Raw genomic sequence first — 15,557 nt, forward strand, 5'->3', positions numbered from 1 at the left:
TCCCCCTGCAGGGCCGCCGGTGTCCCGGGGCAGCCGGAGCCCCTCGCTTTGGGGAATTGCAATGGGAACGTGTCCACGCAAACTACAGCCGGGAGCCGGGACAGCCCCCGGGCATCAGCAGCGCGTCAGCCCTCGCCTTGCTCACCTGCCCGAAATACCTGAGCCCCAGGGTCCCCCTGGCCTGGGGCGGGCCTCGGCTGGGTCACCCCACTGCAGGGGTCCCCGGGCAGGATGAGGTGGCCCGGGATGTGGGGCAGGCGGTGCCGTGGGGCCCGTGGCAGTGCCGGTTCGGTGGTGCCACCCTGGCATCCCACCCAGGGTCTGGCTAGTTTGTCCCCAGGGCAGGGGGACACCAGGACAGGAGGCTTTGGCAGGAACAGGCAAAGCCAGGCACGGCTCCATCCTCCCCGGGGAAGGGCAGCGGCGTTGCCATCCCAGCTCGGGGCTGGGGGCACGGGAGGTGCCGGGCGCTGCCCACCGGAGGGAGCCGCCGGAGCGCAGCCGCCGCGGGCGGTGCCCAGGTAACTCACGTGCTGGGGACCGTCACCTGCGGCCTGGCTTCAGTCATGCCTTTAGAGCGAGAACTCCCCAAAGCAGGCATTTCCAGGATATTCTTCTTTCTGTCTCAAAGGGTGAGTAACTTTTAATGAGGGAGGACTAATGATCCCTCCGGGCCTGGGCTGTCACCGCTGAGCCACTGCCAAGGCACACGCAGTGCTGAGGCCGGGGGCTGGATGGGCCCTGGCGTGTCCCCCTGGCCCCACGGCCCTGGGAGTGATGTCTGCTCCTGGTGCGTGCCCCGTGAGCCCCATATCCCCCAAAGCATGTTTGGAGCCTGGTGGTGGCACCAAGGACACGGAAAAGGGGCTCTGAGCAGGATGACCTTGCCCATTCATGTGTGTGCAGTGGTGTTTATGCCCCTTCCACAGCCCCCATCCGTGAGGGTTAAAGATTTGCAGCAGCATGAAACTACCCCAGCCGGGAGATGGGCTGTCCCATGCCTCAGTTTCCCTCTGGTCCAGCACGAAGCCTGGGGTGCAGCGGGTGGCAGGAGGGTAGGGACTGTCCCCATGGCCTCAGCAAGGACCGAGAGCCCTTGAAAAGCCCATGAAATCATTCCCCAGGTGACCGACGCCAGGCTCAGCAGCCTCCAGGGCAGAGCTCCCGGCTTTCCCAAGAGGAGTGGCCGGACCAGCAGTGGGACAGGGTGTCCTGGAGCTGCCACCACCCGCAGCTGCCCAGGTGTCACCCGGGGCCCAAACAGCCAAAGCGAAGGGAGCGGCTGTGCTCCCTGCCAGGCCCAAATTAGTGGCACTGAGCTGGGTCATCCCCTGCCACGGCTGTCAAGGCACAGGTCACACCAAGAGAAACTGCACATGGTGTCACCGGGAAGCCACCGAGCCTGTGGACACACAAATCATGCTACGAGGGGACAGGGATGTCCCCAGCCAGTGACACCCAGGGGAGATTCAAGGAGGGCCATTAGTGCTGGGGCCACGTTGTTGCTGTGTCCCTGTCCCCACAGCCTGGCAGTGCTGTGTCCCCCTCACTCCCCGGGCAGCATTTTGCAGCAGCCAGGGGAGGTGACAAGTGCCATTCCCCAGCTCTGTGTCACCTGCAGTAATGACACCCTGCGCTCCCTTTCATCTCAGGGCCTCCGGGTGTCCCCTCTCCTGCGACATCGCTCATCATCCTTTCCAGGATGGGATGTGGCTGAGCTTGGGGGTCCAGGGCGGTGACACAGGACCCCAGGCTGAGGCCCCAGAGAGTGACAGCACAGTGACACCCCCTCATGCCATGCAGTGGGTGATCACAATGCCCCTCATGCCAAACCCAGCCTTGCTGTGGCCAGCACGGGGAAAACACCTCTTTGGACGACTGCAGCCAGCACAGCAGCCGGTGGCACTGCCCCAGGGACACGGGTGACCAGCCAGCAGTGGTGGCACCTCTGGGATGGGCTGTGTGGGAGTGAGCGGGGCTGGACAGTGAACTGCAGCGACTGGGAGGTGTCCAGGAGCTGTGTTTGCCGAGGGAGGACTCGGACACGGCCGTGGAGAAGGACTCCACCTCCTAAACCCACAGCGGGCACGTGGACAGGGGCATACGCGTGGGGATGGCAGCGTGGGCGTGGGGACGGTGACGAGTGTGTGGGGACAGCGACAGCTGCGCGCGAGACAGTGTCTGTCTGCCCGGCCGTGGTGGCTTTGGTGCGTGGGGGCGCCGGGAATCCGCTCGGGGACACTTCGTGTCTGCGTGGGGACAGCCCCGGGGCCGCGTGCGGCGGCCACACGCAGCTGTGCACGGCACAGGCAGTGCCCGCACGGCGACAGCTGCCGCGGGGACAGGGACAGCCGGGGACACGGCTGACGTGAGCCAGGGCGCTGCCGTGGGAGCGGGACCGGGTGCCACCACCCCGCCAGCAGCGCTGCTGCTCCCCGCGGCGACACTGCGTGACGTTGGTGGCTCCGGGAGCAGGGCTTGGTCCCTCCTGCTTGCTCAGGGAGTTGGCACACGCCCTGCTTAATGCCGAGTGGGACGGAGCCGGTCCCACGCGGGTCACGGAGTCCCCGAGGTGCGTTTCACCTCCAGGCTGAAGGGACTTTCACCCAGTGCCCCAGTCCCGCTGCTCCTCCAGCTGCTTTGCCCCACTTCCCCGCTGCCCACGGGCACGAGGGGCTGCCGAGGGTCCCCAGCGCCCCGGGGGCTCAGCTCAGGCGGGGGTCCCGGCTGTGGGGTGTCCCCGCTCCTCCCCGCACACGGGGCTGAGCTCCCGGGGGACGGGCCGGTGACCGTGGGGCAGCCCCGGGGTTCTGCCAGCCCCAGATCCGTGGGGCGAGCGGGGTCACGGCATCCCGAGCCGCCGTCCCCCTGCCCGGTCCCTGTCCCACCCCAACAGCTCCACAGGGGCTGTGCCACCCTCGTGCCACCCCCGGGAGGCAGGATCCGCCCGCGTTTCACCCCAAGACGATGATTGTTCCTTAATTGCCAGCAAAACAAACGAATAAAGCCCGGGCTGAGCTGGAAGGAAAGGGCCCGGGTGCCATTCCCAGTGCCGGGTTCGCTGCCCGCGGCCCTTTGGGATAATCGTTCGCTGATGGATGTCACCGAGCGGCTCAGCCCGTCCGGCCGGGGCGCGTCGGCTCTGTCCAGTGGGTCGAGGTTTTCTCCGGAGCCCGCAGCACCTCTGTCCCCTTCGGCCCGGGCAGCACCAGAGTCCATCCCAGAAGGGTCTGCAGCGCCTTGTCCGTGCCATCTCCACGTCTGGATCGTGCCCCACCGCCCTGGGCTGGATCGCAGGGGGTCTCCCAGGCCCCCGGTCTCCCAGGCCCCCCGGGCCCCCTGTATCCCCCTGGCTGGAGAGATCCATGGCTCCCGATCCCTAAAGCCGTTTGGCCCCTCTTGGGAAATCCGTCCTGATCCAGCTTTTTGCCAGCAACATCAAAGCAGTTTTGCAATGAGAGGCAGCTGCCTGATTTTTAAATCAAGTTCCTTGGAAAATCACTTTCCAGCCGGGCTCCCCTTGTGCTGTGCCGCACAGGGAGTACCAGGAGCGGCTTTTAACCCCAGTGGAGAAGCCTGGTGGAATCACGCGGTGACACGGGTGGGAGCCAGGGAGAGAAACGCCACAGCAGGACCCCCACGGGGGGACCCCGGCCGAGGGGACTCCAGCCCCCCTGGGAGCCCCTCTGGCTGTCAGGGAATGGGGAGTGTTTCAGAGGGATCAGGGCTCGGGACACCCCTTCCCTTCTCTCCCCTCCAACTCCAGCTGTGGGTGCTCCTGAGCACCCCAACTCCTCTTCCTGCAGCCAGCTCCAGCTCCCAGCAGCAAACCCTTGGGATGAGGCAGACGCCTTGGCTTCCCAGACAGACTTTGCATCTTGGAACAGCTCTGCAGTGGAAAGGTGGAAAGTCCCAAGGTGGATGTTTGGGAGTTTTCAGGGGACTTCTTGCAATAAACCCCTGCGAGGGTGTAAAAACACATCAGCACTGGCTCATCTCCCAGCGGGGCTCATGGCTTATAAGGATGGATCCCAGCTCCAAGAAGGAACTGGGGAAATGGGAGTGGCCACTGCAGGTGTGGAGCTGGAGTTGTTCCGTCCATCCCCGGGGCTCCAGCTCAGCAGGGTGGGCCCTGCTGGAAATGTCTGCGGGGTGAAACGCTGCGGAGAAATGAGCACTGCAAAGGGACGGGAATTGTTGGGATGAAAGGAAGTGTGTGGCCAGAGGCCGGGGACACGTCTGGCCCCAGGAGGAGGTGGCGGCTCAGCTGAGAGCTGGGCCACGCACTGGGATTGAGGGGCTGGGTCTGAGCTCCTGGAGCTCCAGCACCCCAGGGTGTGACCCTGTGTCTCCTGGGCGCCAGAGCTGGCACATGGGGGCCCTGAGGACTCTGTTGGCCAGAGCCTGGGGCAGCTGGGGGTGTCCGGATGGGGACGCTGAGCTGTGGAGTGACAGACCATGGGATATCTATGGGGTGTCAGACCGTGAGGCGTCACTCCAGGGAGAATCAATGGGATGCCAGCCTGTAGAGCCTCGATGGGCATGAATGGAGCATCAGACCACGGGGCATGTGTGGGCCACCAGGGTATAAATGGGACATCAGATCATGGGGCATCAGTGGGCCTCGATGGGGTGTCGGTGGGACATCAGAGGGTACCAAGGGCGTATCAAAGGGCATGATGGGGCACCAGCAGGACATCCAAGGGCACTGGCGTGGCATGTGTGACTCAGGGGACACCGAGGACAGCCCTGGGGTATGGCGGGCCCCCCGCGGCTGTCGCTGTCACCCGTGTCCCCGGGCGCGCGCGGCCCCGCCAATCACGGCCGGGATTCCCGCGCGCCTCGGGGGCGGGGCTGCGCCGGCCCGGGCCCGCCCATCGCCCCGCCCCTTCTCCCCTCATCGCCGCTTCCATTGGCCCGGGTCCAGCCGCGCTCCTCCCACTCGGCCCGGGCTCGGGCCGGGATTGGCGGGGCCGCGGGCCAATGGGGCGCGGCGCGGGGCTATATAAGGCGCGGCGGGGCGCGGGGGGGCGCAGCGCTCGGCGGAGCCGGTGGCGGGCGGGGGGCGGCCGGGGCCGGTTTTTGTGCGAGTCCCTGCGGGCACCGACCGCGCTCCCGCCGCGCCCCGCGCAGCCGCCCCGCGCCGGCGCCACTCGGGGTGGGGGGGGTCTTTTTGGTCTTGTTTTGTTTTTTCCCCCCTATTTTTAAATTTTCCTCCCGCTTCCCCTCCGCGCCCGGCACTTCCGGCTGGTTTCCGGGCAGTTTCCGGGCGAGCGGCTCCTTGGGCGGCGGGGGCGATGCTGGAGGCGGCGGCGGGGCCCGCTCCGGGCGGCGCGGAGCAGCGCGGGAGCCGCTTCAGCGTCCTGACGTGGGAGCAGGTGCAGCGCCTGGACCAGATCCTGGGGGAGGCCGTGCCCATCCACGGCCGCGGCAACTTCCCCACGCTGTCGGTGCGGCCGCGCACCATCGTGCAGGTGAGCGCGGGGGCCGCGGGCCCCGGTGGACTCTGCCCCGCTCCGCCGGGGGGCAGGCAGAAAATAAAAGTGCTGAGGCGGCGATAAGCGGCCCGGCGGGCCCCGAGCCAGCCCGGGCACCCTCGGGCCGCCCCCGCCTGCCCCGGGCCCAGCGGCCGCTGCCCGGGGCCCCTTCGAGGGCTCGGTTCGGGAGGGACCCCAAAGAATCCCCTCGGTGTCCGCCGTGTCCGGACACCCCCGGGAGCCCCGCTGGGGATCGCGAAGCGTTGTGCAAACGCTGCCGGGCTCCTGGCAGGTGTGGAATTTGGGAAAAGCATCTGGTTCTTCCAGCCCCCTGCCATGGGCAGGGACACCCTCCGCTGGAGCAGGTTGCTCCCAGTCCTGTCCAGCCTGGCCTGGTTGCTGCGGGGCAGTTAAAAGTTTTGGGGGGACTGTCCCCCATCACCCCGGGGCTGCTGTGTGCTCCGCTGGCCCCAGTTCCCACTCCTGGGGTCCCGGTGGGGCTGACCCTGCCGACAGCTGCAGCAGGAGCACCCAGAGCTGGGAGGACCCTCCTGGAAAGCTCACCCCATCCCTGGGGCTGCTGCAGCTTGTGCCATAGATCCTGCTCGGTTTCCTTCTCTTTTACGTGTTTACTCCTCTTTTTGAGTTAATTTGTTGCCCTGAAAATCGGTGAGATGTGTGTGGCCAGGGCAAAAGTGGCTTTTTTTTTGGAGCTGCTTCCACGAAATGGCTTCGTGCTGGTGGACATGTTGGGCTCGTGTTGGAGGAGGCAGAGTTATTAATTCAAAGGCCGGATCAAATGTCCGTGTCCTTTGATTTCTGGGCACCCCTGGCTGAATCCTCCAGAGCCTGCTCGAGACTTCGGCTTGTTCACGAGCTCCTCTTAGCTTAACCATCAAGTAATAACTGTGATTAATATTAAACTAACAATGCAGCTCGAATGAGCTGATGCATATTCATATTTGGGAGGCGACTTCATTCCTCAGTAATGACTCATCAAATGTAAAATCGGGCATGCTGGCTTCTAATTAAAAAGCCTATTCACCGTGCTAAGACCCAACTGGCTTTCACAATAACCGGGATTTTGGAGCCTTAGCTGCTTGAGAAATAGTTCGAGTTAAGCCTGGGAGATGGAAAGGTGACATTTGAAAGGCTGGTTTGTAATTCCTCGAGTTCCTGCCGCATCTGTCGGGGCAGAAGCGCTGGAGCTTCGAGCTGGATGACAGAAGGGAGCTGCAGGCAGCATGCTGCCCTGGGCTGGGGCAGCCCCACGGGCCTGAGCAGCAGCAAATACTGCTGCAGTTCTATTCCAGATATTCCTGCCCGGGGCCGCGGGGCTGCGGCCGGGGCTGCCCAAAAGGATGCAGCCAGCAGCAGCTTCAAACACGGCGTAACTGAGGGCTCTAATTGTGCCCTGTGCCGGCAGACCCTGTGTTTAGGGCTGACTAAGCTGGAACAAGTAACCCAAAAGGCAGTTATTTATCCTGTTGTTGTTGTTGTGGGAGGTGGGAAGCGGCAGGTCAGGACGCAGCAGGATTTGCTCCGGCCTGGCTGTCACAGTCAATTATCCCAACCACACGGAAGGTGAGCTGCTGTTTTGGGAAGCAGGTCAGCAGCTGCCTAACCCTGGAAATATCCAGCCCTCTGGGGGAAATGCAGCCCTGAACCCACTGCCTGCAGCCAGTGGGGACAGGCTCCGGGTGAGGGCTGGTGGGTGGAAGCTCCCGGGGAATGGCAAAGTGCTCTGCTCCCTGCTGCTCTGAGGCTGGAGATTTCTGGGGTGATTTGGGACCACGCTGACTTGGGCAATTGGGGTTTTACCTCTTTTCTGAATGTATCTCACACAGACAGACCTGGGGGACTGGAGTAAGCTTGGAGCTGACGGGTCTGGAATGCTGCAGGTCCCGAGCCATGCCCAGAAAGGGGTTGAGCAGATGTTCTTTGGGGTTAGGAAATTAATCTGGAACGAGATCTTCTCCGAGCACTGGGCCCAGCTCTGTGTCTAACACTTGGTGACCTATATCTGGTCTGTGTAAGCCTGGAGCACAGACCTGTGGCTGCTCAGGCAGTGCTGGAGCCGTGCCCCGGGTGAGTGGCTCCAGCTGGCACAGGCCAGGAGCTCCCCGGGGTCACCTGTGGGATGTGTGTTCACTTTGGGGGAATAACCCCGGGTGCCTTCTAGGAGCAGGTTCATTTTTTCAAACTGTCTGCCTTGGAAAACAGCTCCTGGTGCTGGCTGTGCCGTGGGGCCGGGGCTGGCAGTGGTGAATAGTTCCCTGGTTGACTCTTGCCTGACATGTGACAGTCACCACTGGGCTGGCCAGGAGCCCGCTGCAGGATGGCTCATGGCAGGGGCACAGGGGAAGCACCCCCAGGGAAACTGCCTCGTGAGCCTTGACAGCCTCCCGGGTGTGAGAACATCCCTGGGCTTGTTCTGGATGGTCTGTGAAGGCAGCAGAACTTGCTGCTGGCCCTTGGAGTGGTCACTGAGGGTCTGGGATGTGATGAGGGGTTTGTGCTGCAGTCCTCGACCTTTTGTGTGTTCTTCACTCCAAACTGAACCCATGAGGGGCAGTTTCACTGCTGCTGAGACCAGAACTGCAGCTCTTCTGCTCTGTCCCAGAACTGTCCCACCAGGAGGGTTTGGCCCTTGTGATACAGCTTTCAATTGAAACTCACATTTTGGGCAGCCAAAACACAGAGTTTATGGGGCCTCTCAAACTAGGGCAGGCTCACAGGGCTGAAGGGCCTGGTCTGACTGGCTCTTGGTGATCCAATTTGTCCATTTGTTTCCCAAGCTTTGGCTCTTTCAAGCCGTGGCCTTGCTCTAGGCTGGCTGGTTGGGACTCCCAGGAAAATGGGAAATGGCTGGAGGGGAACACAAAAGCAGGATGAGAGGTGGGAAGGGCTTCTGCTGGAAGGTGCAAACCTAATCTCCCTGGGATCTTTGAGCCGAGTTAAACTCGAATTATAATCTGGTGTCCAGGTCGTTTATTTTATGGTCTTGGGGGTTATTTTAGCCTCCTGCTTGTTAAGTAATTGGGCAGGTGATTCAGCTTCCCTGTAAATGAACAAAGCTTTGGAGGGGCTGCTGGGTGTGCCAGGAGTGAGCAGGCAGCATTAAAATCACCGGCGTAACACCCGTAAGATGAAAGCTGCCTCTTGTGCTTGATAGCACGCCAAGCTCAGCACCAAGCTCTGACACACTGGAAATTGTTAGGATACACTTACTAGTTGGGACATGAACTTGCATACGCCTGGCTGGGGCTTTTGAGCTGCTCTGGCATCTTGATTTGCCTTTAATGAATCTTGACAGGCCGAAGGGATGGCTAAAAGGAGTGAGGCACCCTGATTAAATCCGTGGGGACTGCTGCAGACTGTCACCTCCTGTTTGGGTCAGCTTGGGGTCAGCTGCTCTTGGCTTGGTCACTGCGGCTCTGAGGGGATGAAGAGGGCAGAGACCACCCCAAAAATCGGGTCAGGAAACCTCTCTCCAGGTCAGCGTGGGGAAGGCAGGGAGAGCAGACACTGCACTGGTGACAGAACAGCTGATCCTGTGCAGTCAGATCTCTAATGCCAGGGAATAAGTAAAGGAGAGCCACCCCCAGCTGCTGGCAGGACTCGGGATCCTTTCCAAAGTGACCTATTTCCAGTGGATTAGCTTTTTATTTTACTGCTTTGCACTGGGGCGACCCATATAAGCACCGGGAGTGAATCCTGCTGTCCCCAGGCTGCTCCAAGAATTCCCTCCTGCCTCTCACTGCCTCTGTCTCTGTCCCAGGTTGTCCGTAGCCGCCTGGAGAAGAAAGGAATCCCGGTGCACAATGTCAGGCTGAACGGCTCAGCAGCCAGCCACGTCCTGCACCAGGACAGCGGCCTGGGCTACAAGGACCTGGACCTCATCTTCGGGGTGGATCTGAAGAGCGAAGACGTTTTCCAGCTGGTCAAAGACGTGGTGATGGACTGCCTGCTGGACTTCCTCCCCGAGGGCGTCAACAAGGACAAGATCACGCCCGTGACCCTGAAGGAGGCCTACGTGCAGAAGCTGGTGAAGGTGTGCAACGAGACCGACCGCTGGAGCCTCATCTCGCTCTCCAACAACAGCGGCAAGAACGTGGAGCTCAAGTTCGTGGACTCTCTGCGGCGCCAGTTCGAGTTCAGCGTGGACTCCTTCCAGATCATCCTGGACTCGCTGCTGCTCTTCGGGGAGTGCTCGGAGACCCCCATGGCCGAGAACTTCCACCCCACGGTGACCGGGGAGAGCATGTACGGGGACTTCCAGGAGGCCATGGAGCACCTGCGCAGCCGCGTCATCGCCACCAGGAACCCCGAGGAGATCCGGGGCGGGGGCCTCCTCAAGTACTGCAACCTCCTGGTCAGGGGCTTCAAGCCCAAGTCCGAGGTGGACATGAAGGCGCTGCAGAGGTACATGTGCTCCAGGTTTTTCATAGACTTCTCCGACATCGGCGAGCAGCTGAGGAAGCTGGAGTGTTACCTGCAGAGCCACTTTGTGGGCATGGAGAGCAACAGATATGACTATTTGATGACCCTGCACAGGGTGGTCAATGAGAGCACGGTCTGCCTCATGGGACACGAGAGGAGGCAGACCCTGAACCTCATTGCCATGCTGGCCGTGAGGGTCCTGGCTGAGCAGAACATCATCCCCACCGTCACAAACGTTACCTGCTACTACCAGCCAGCCCCTTATGTCAGTGAAATAAACTTCAACTACTACGTGACCCACGTGCAGCCCTTCCTGCCTTGCAATCAGTCTTACCCCACGTGGCTTCCCTGTAACTGAGCCAGGACAGACTCCAGGGGCTGTCCTCCGAGGTATTTCCTTGCCTTAGTGGGGTTGGGAGGGTGGGGAGGGGGATCAGAATAAAACCTACCGACCTTCCTAGAACTGCAACGAAAGGAAACTTCCTGGACTCTTGCTTGAGCGTCTCGTTCCCGGGATTGTTGGGACGAGACTCGTCTGCTGTACACTGTGATGGGAGGTGCAGCGTTCTGGAAACGACTCCTGATGGAATTGTGGAGGCCGTGGGGCGGGGGGTGTGTGAGGGGAGACTGTAGAATTACGCTAAGGTAGAGCTGCACTGCCCTGAAATGGATCTGAATTGTGGTTTTGTTTTTTTTTTAGTGCAGGAGGTGTTATGGGTGTGCAAACTTGTGGTTTCTGCCGAGAGAAGCCAGAGTGGCTAATTCCTTTGAAGGACCAAAGAATCCTGTTTAAGTGCCTGTAACAATACAAACACAACTGTACTGTAAACCTTTATTATTTTTTGCAGGGGCTGACGGCCCAGAGCTTGAGTGGGGAATGTCTGAAGAGGAAAATGTTTCTGTCGTGGGTGGGGAGGGTCGCAAGATCATTTCTTATCCTGGCTGAGGCCAGAGCAGGTTCTGTGTCTGAGGGGTTTGGGCATGGCTTGCTGCCTGTGGAGGACCAGCTGGAGCAAAGTGGGGCTGCATAACCCAGGGGGGATTGGAATGGCTACGTGGAAATCCTGAAACTGGGAACACTGGGGAGGGGGAGTGAATGGTGGGAAATGCTGTGCAGAGCTTGCTGGAAAAAAGGCAGCAGGGACCTACACATGGATTTCTTCAAGCTCCCAAGTCTGCAGTGCCAAAATGTAGTTGAGTTCCTAAATGATGAGGCAGGTGATTTGTCCTGCCCCAGGCTGCCATACCTAATCTGTATTTTCTAGGGGAATTTGAAATGCTGCTCTTCCGATTCTTTTTTTTTCTTTTTTTTTTTTTTTTTTTTTTTTTTTTTTTTGACATGCAGTGTGATTTTAATGCACTAAGTCAGAGGCCAGCTGGGCCATTGGGGAAGGTGAGGCTTGTCCTTTGAAGCACAAACCATCCAGGCCACTGGTCAGTCATTTCCAGCTGTCGCTGTGTCCTCCAGGGAGGTGGGCAGACCTCTTCCATGCTGGAAATCATCCCTTGGGCAGGTCCTCTCTCCAAAGCAGCCTGTTCCCAGCTCTGTGAGTCCCTGTGTGAGCCACTGATAGCATTTGAAATTCATTCTCTAGCTAGAAATGGAGCCTGGGGGCAGAAGGGGGGGTGAAGTTAGTTGGCCTTAGGAAAAGAATGTCTTCTGAACAGACCCTCTCATGTTCTGGGGGTTTGCCTCAGTCCGATGTGGCTTTGAGGCTGTTGGGTGTCCGGAGCACAGAAAGATTTTCCCTTTCTGTGGTGTTCTGAGGTGCCTGGGCTGCCGTGGCCACGGGATTCCCAGGTGTCCCCGAGCAGGGAGGGAGAGGTGGGCACACAGCTGGCTGTCCCCCCGGGATGCTGTCCCTTGGGATGCTGCTCCCCTGGGGCTGACCTACTCGAGTGTCTTTACTAACTTGTGGGGTTTGGGGTTGGTTTTTTTGTTTCGTTTTGTTTTTGTGACAAAACTGTAATAGCCGGGCAGATTGAAATAAAGACTAGATCCTTGGAATGTGTATAGCCAGATTGGTACCTTTTTTGGGGTGGGGAGCAGGGGCTGGGGGTGGCTCTTCCATTGAACTAACCCAGCTGGAGCTGGCCCGGCCGGGGCTGGGCACTGGCACTGACCCTGTGCTCGCTGCAGGTTTCAGCTGCCTCCCTGCACAGCTTTGCCTTCATGGCCCAAACTCCCCAGAGCCTCATCCCTGGGCTGGGAGCTTGGGAATTCCCAGTGCGAGGTAAAACTGGTTTAAGGGCTGCTTTTGGGAGCCCAAGTGTGCCACTTTGGTGGCTTCGAGGAAGGTGAGATTTATTTCTTGCATTTTGAACTGAGTGTAGATGCCATGTAGCATGGTTTTTACAGGCTGCTCCTACCCACAGACACACTAAACTGAGATTCCCTCCTCCCCTCTGAGGTGTTCAAAAAGATCCCCTACAGCTCGACAGGGCGACCTACCATTGAGATTGCACTTTTGATTTATGGAGTGTGCGTGGGGGGCTCTTGTGAATGGGTTGAACCTGAATTTTTCTAGACCTTGCAGTGATACTGTGCTGCCTCCTGTGAGGGGGCAATTGGAAGATTCCAGTTGCTTGAATGGCACTTGATTTCTTTTTTTTTTTTTTTAATTGTTTTGTTTGTTTAAATGTCTTTTTTTTCCTACACCTGTATCACTTGTCATGCGATGGGCTTGACATAGACTCACTAGATTCTTTAGAATCTGTTACGAATAAATACAGTGTATTCAAATTTGTTGAATCATTTTTGTTTGCTTGTCCGTCTGGGTGGTGTGATGAGATGACCTGACCCTGTTCCCACCAAAAACCAGGCTCAGAACTGACTGGACAACTGGAAAGGGCTTAGATCCTGGTTCTGGATGTGCCCGGGTGCTCCCTCAGTCGAGGGGAGCTCTGCAGCTGGTGTCGGGTCACTCCTGCAGCTGGGGGAGGTTTGTTTTGAGCACTGTTCCTTGGTGTTGTCCCTTTCCCTGGCGTTGCTGGAGGGGGAGGGTGGCACTGGGACCTTCTCCCTGCTGCTTTTCCAGGGCTTCGCTCCCTGGGGCAGCAGGAGGCGGCCGCAGTAGCTGAGGTTTGGTGCTGGTGTGTAGCTGACCCACCTGCAGTGTTCCCCCTGCGGAAGGAGAGGCTGGGCAGGGTTTATCTCCCAGGGAAGGCTGTGTCCAGGCCGGATTCCCGTGGGATGCCTGGAGCAGCTCCTCCAGCCCTGGCTGCCCTCCAGCCCGAGATGAAGTTTCACTTCCCCCTGTCAAGCTCCGGGCAGTTCTGGTTCCACTGCAACAATGGAGCTGACCATGTGCCAGCCCCTCTTTGGGACAAACTCACTGCCTCTGCATCTCCAAATTTTTACAGTCCTGGGCCAAACTTGCCTCTGCCAGCAGCGCTGGGCTGCTCTTGCTGGGCTGGCACTGTCAGGGTCCCTGTCCCCTTTTGCAGGGTTCCTTTGCTGGCGTTGGAGATGTTTCCCTCTGTCTGGGGCAAACCCAGCAGGAGCTCCTGCCTTTTCCAAGGAATGGAAGCAGCTCTGAAGCACCTGAGCCCCTCAGCTGTCTTCTGTGTGGGCGGCTGGTCCTGCTGTTGGTGAGTGATGAATAAACTGCCTCTGGATTTGTGACCCTGAGCAGAGCAACAAAAGCCCTGACAGAGTCGGCTGGGCATTGTTGGAGTGGATCAGGCCGTACAAAGGGATGGTGGTGGAAAGTGCTCGTTGTGATCAGAAAGGAGCTATCAATGTTTACAGCCCAGATTCCGATCCCTCTTTTGTTAATTGTCCAATAATAAAAAAAAAAAAACCAACCAAACCCTGTATCTTTTCTCACAGCCTGTAGTCTGTCATTATTTTCCTCAGTGAGCAGAGGGGGTGATGGAGGAGTCAGGCTGTGCCTGAGGCTGTGCTGGGTGAAATTCAGACTCTGCTGGGTGAAATTCAGACTGCTGCAGAATTCCCTCAGCCCCGGCTCTGAGGCCAGGCGTGTGTGGGGTGTGTGTTCCTTTCCAGCAGCTGGCTATAAATACAGTCCCTATCTTTAGCGCCGTGGTCGGGCAGTGCCCAGCTCGGAGCTGGGACAGGGTGGGACAGCGCCTCTGCCCCGGGCTGCTGCCTGCCGCAGAAACAGCCCTGCAGCAGGATCCCTCCCGGGCTGCCCATGCGGCTTTTCCAGCTGCAGCGTTTCCTCCCGGCAGGACAGCTGGCCCTGCTCCAGGCTCACTGAAACGGCAGGAATTTGTCCTGACTCCAGCATGCAAGAAGCATCTTGCTCCAGCGCTGCTGCCTCCAGCCGTCCCTAATCTGCTGGCCCGGTGCCGAGGGTGGCACCAGCTCTGTGCAGGCGGCCTGCTAGACCCAGCATGGCATTTAAATTTTATTTTAATCTCTCTATTTAGCTTTTTCCTTGCAACGTGCCAGTGTTTCTCCCTGGCTGCTCTCGGCCTCCCGGTGCCCGGGGGCAGCGCGGGTGTGAAGGCAGCCCGTGGAGCTGCTGCAGCAGCCCGGAACAGCCCGGCCGTGTGCCTGCTCTTGCCATTTATAGCCGCGGCGCTGGCTCCTTGTGCTGCGCTGCCAAGCCCGGCACAAACGCTCCATTGATTGTCCCTGCCCGAGGCTCCCTCGCTCCGGGCCGGGGCTGAGCTGCCCAGGGATGGCACAGGCTGCCCTGGGCCCCGGGCAAGGCTGGGGGTGACAAACGTGTGGGGACTCTGCTCTGGCATTCACCCTCCAGCCTCAGCTCCTGGACCTGGCTCGGGTTTTTCTGTCCCGAGCAGGGTTTGTGCTCCTGTCGGGATCGTGGAACACCCTGGCTGGGAATGGAGCCACACAGATCAGCAAGGACAGCCCCAAGTGTGCTTCTGAGGGTTGTCCAAACTCCTCCTGAGCTCTGGCAGACTCGGTGCTGTGACCACGTCCCTGGGCCTGTTCCAGTGCCCAGCTTCTGGCACTTCAAAGGTTCTGGGTGTAGAACCTTTAAAAAGCTTTTTTTTTTCTTTCTCTCTCTGTACATGGAGTATTTGCTCTGTTCAGCTCCAAATACAGGTTGCCGCAGACTTTTTGGCTAACAGCTCCATGATTTCCCTGACAACCACCGTCTCTCACCTCTGCCTTCTTGGATCCAGCCTGGAAGGAGCAGCTCAGGCATTCCCACCCCTCCTGAGCCATCACACGAGGAGATCGGCTCCTGCAGAGCCTCTTGCCTGCTCCACAGCGTTCCAGCCCCCCCGAACCCCCAAGTGCCGGGTGCCTGCTCATCCCTGCTGCTGTTCTCCGGAGGAAGGAGCCACTCGTGGCCGAGCTGCTGCTGGCTGGAAGCTGCTCCTGGTTTGCTGCTCCCTCAGCTGGGTGGATCCCCGAGCCCGGACACACATTCCAGCCTGTAGAAACACGACGGCTCTGACAAATTTGATTGAAATCCTCCGCTGGCATCCCGAGGTGTTCAGAGGAATGACTGACAGCCGCGGCAGAGGCGTTTCCTGAGGAAAGGAGGAAAAGAAATGGATTGCCCCGTCACCGCAGCCTCGGGGTGTTGCACAACGGAGCCGCGGAGGGGCCAAGGACGGGCTGTCCTCGCCCTGCTGTACCCCGGCTCTGCCGGGGGCGATGGTGACATTCCCGGGAGGGAGCAGGGCCGGGGG

General features: G+C 59.7%; 1 protein-coding gene across 1 annotated transcript; it reads left to right on the forward strand.

The window, feature by feature from the left end:
* The first annotated feature begins 5,054 nt into the window (after positions 1-5,054).
* On the forward strand, positions 5,055-10,749 carry TENT5B (terminal nucleotidyltransferase 5B). The gene is made up of 2 exons (XM_066335291.1): positions 5,055-5,474; positions 9,259-10,749. The coding sequence occupies exons 1-2, from the start codon at positions 5,298-5,300 to the stop codon at positions 10,276-10,278; spliced, it is 1,197 nt and encodes a 398-aa protein (XP_066191388.1). The 5' UTR covers positions 5,055-5,297; the 3' UTR covers positions 10,279-10,749.
* The last annotated feature ends 4,808 nt before the right edge of the window (positions 10,750-15,557 follow it).

Source organism: Sylvia atricapilla, chromosome 24 (assembly GCF_009819655.1).
Source record: "Sylvia atricapilla isolate bSylAtr1 chromosome 24, bSylAtr1.pri, whole genome shotgun sequence".
Taxonomy (NCBI): Eukaryota; Metazoa; Chordata; class Aves; order Passeriformes; family Sylviidae; genus Sylvia; species Sylvia atricapilla.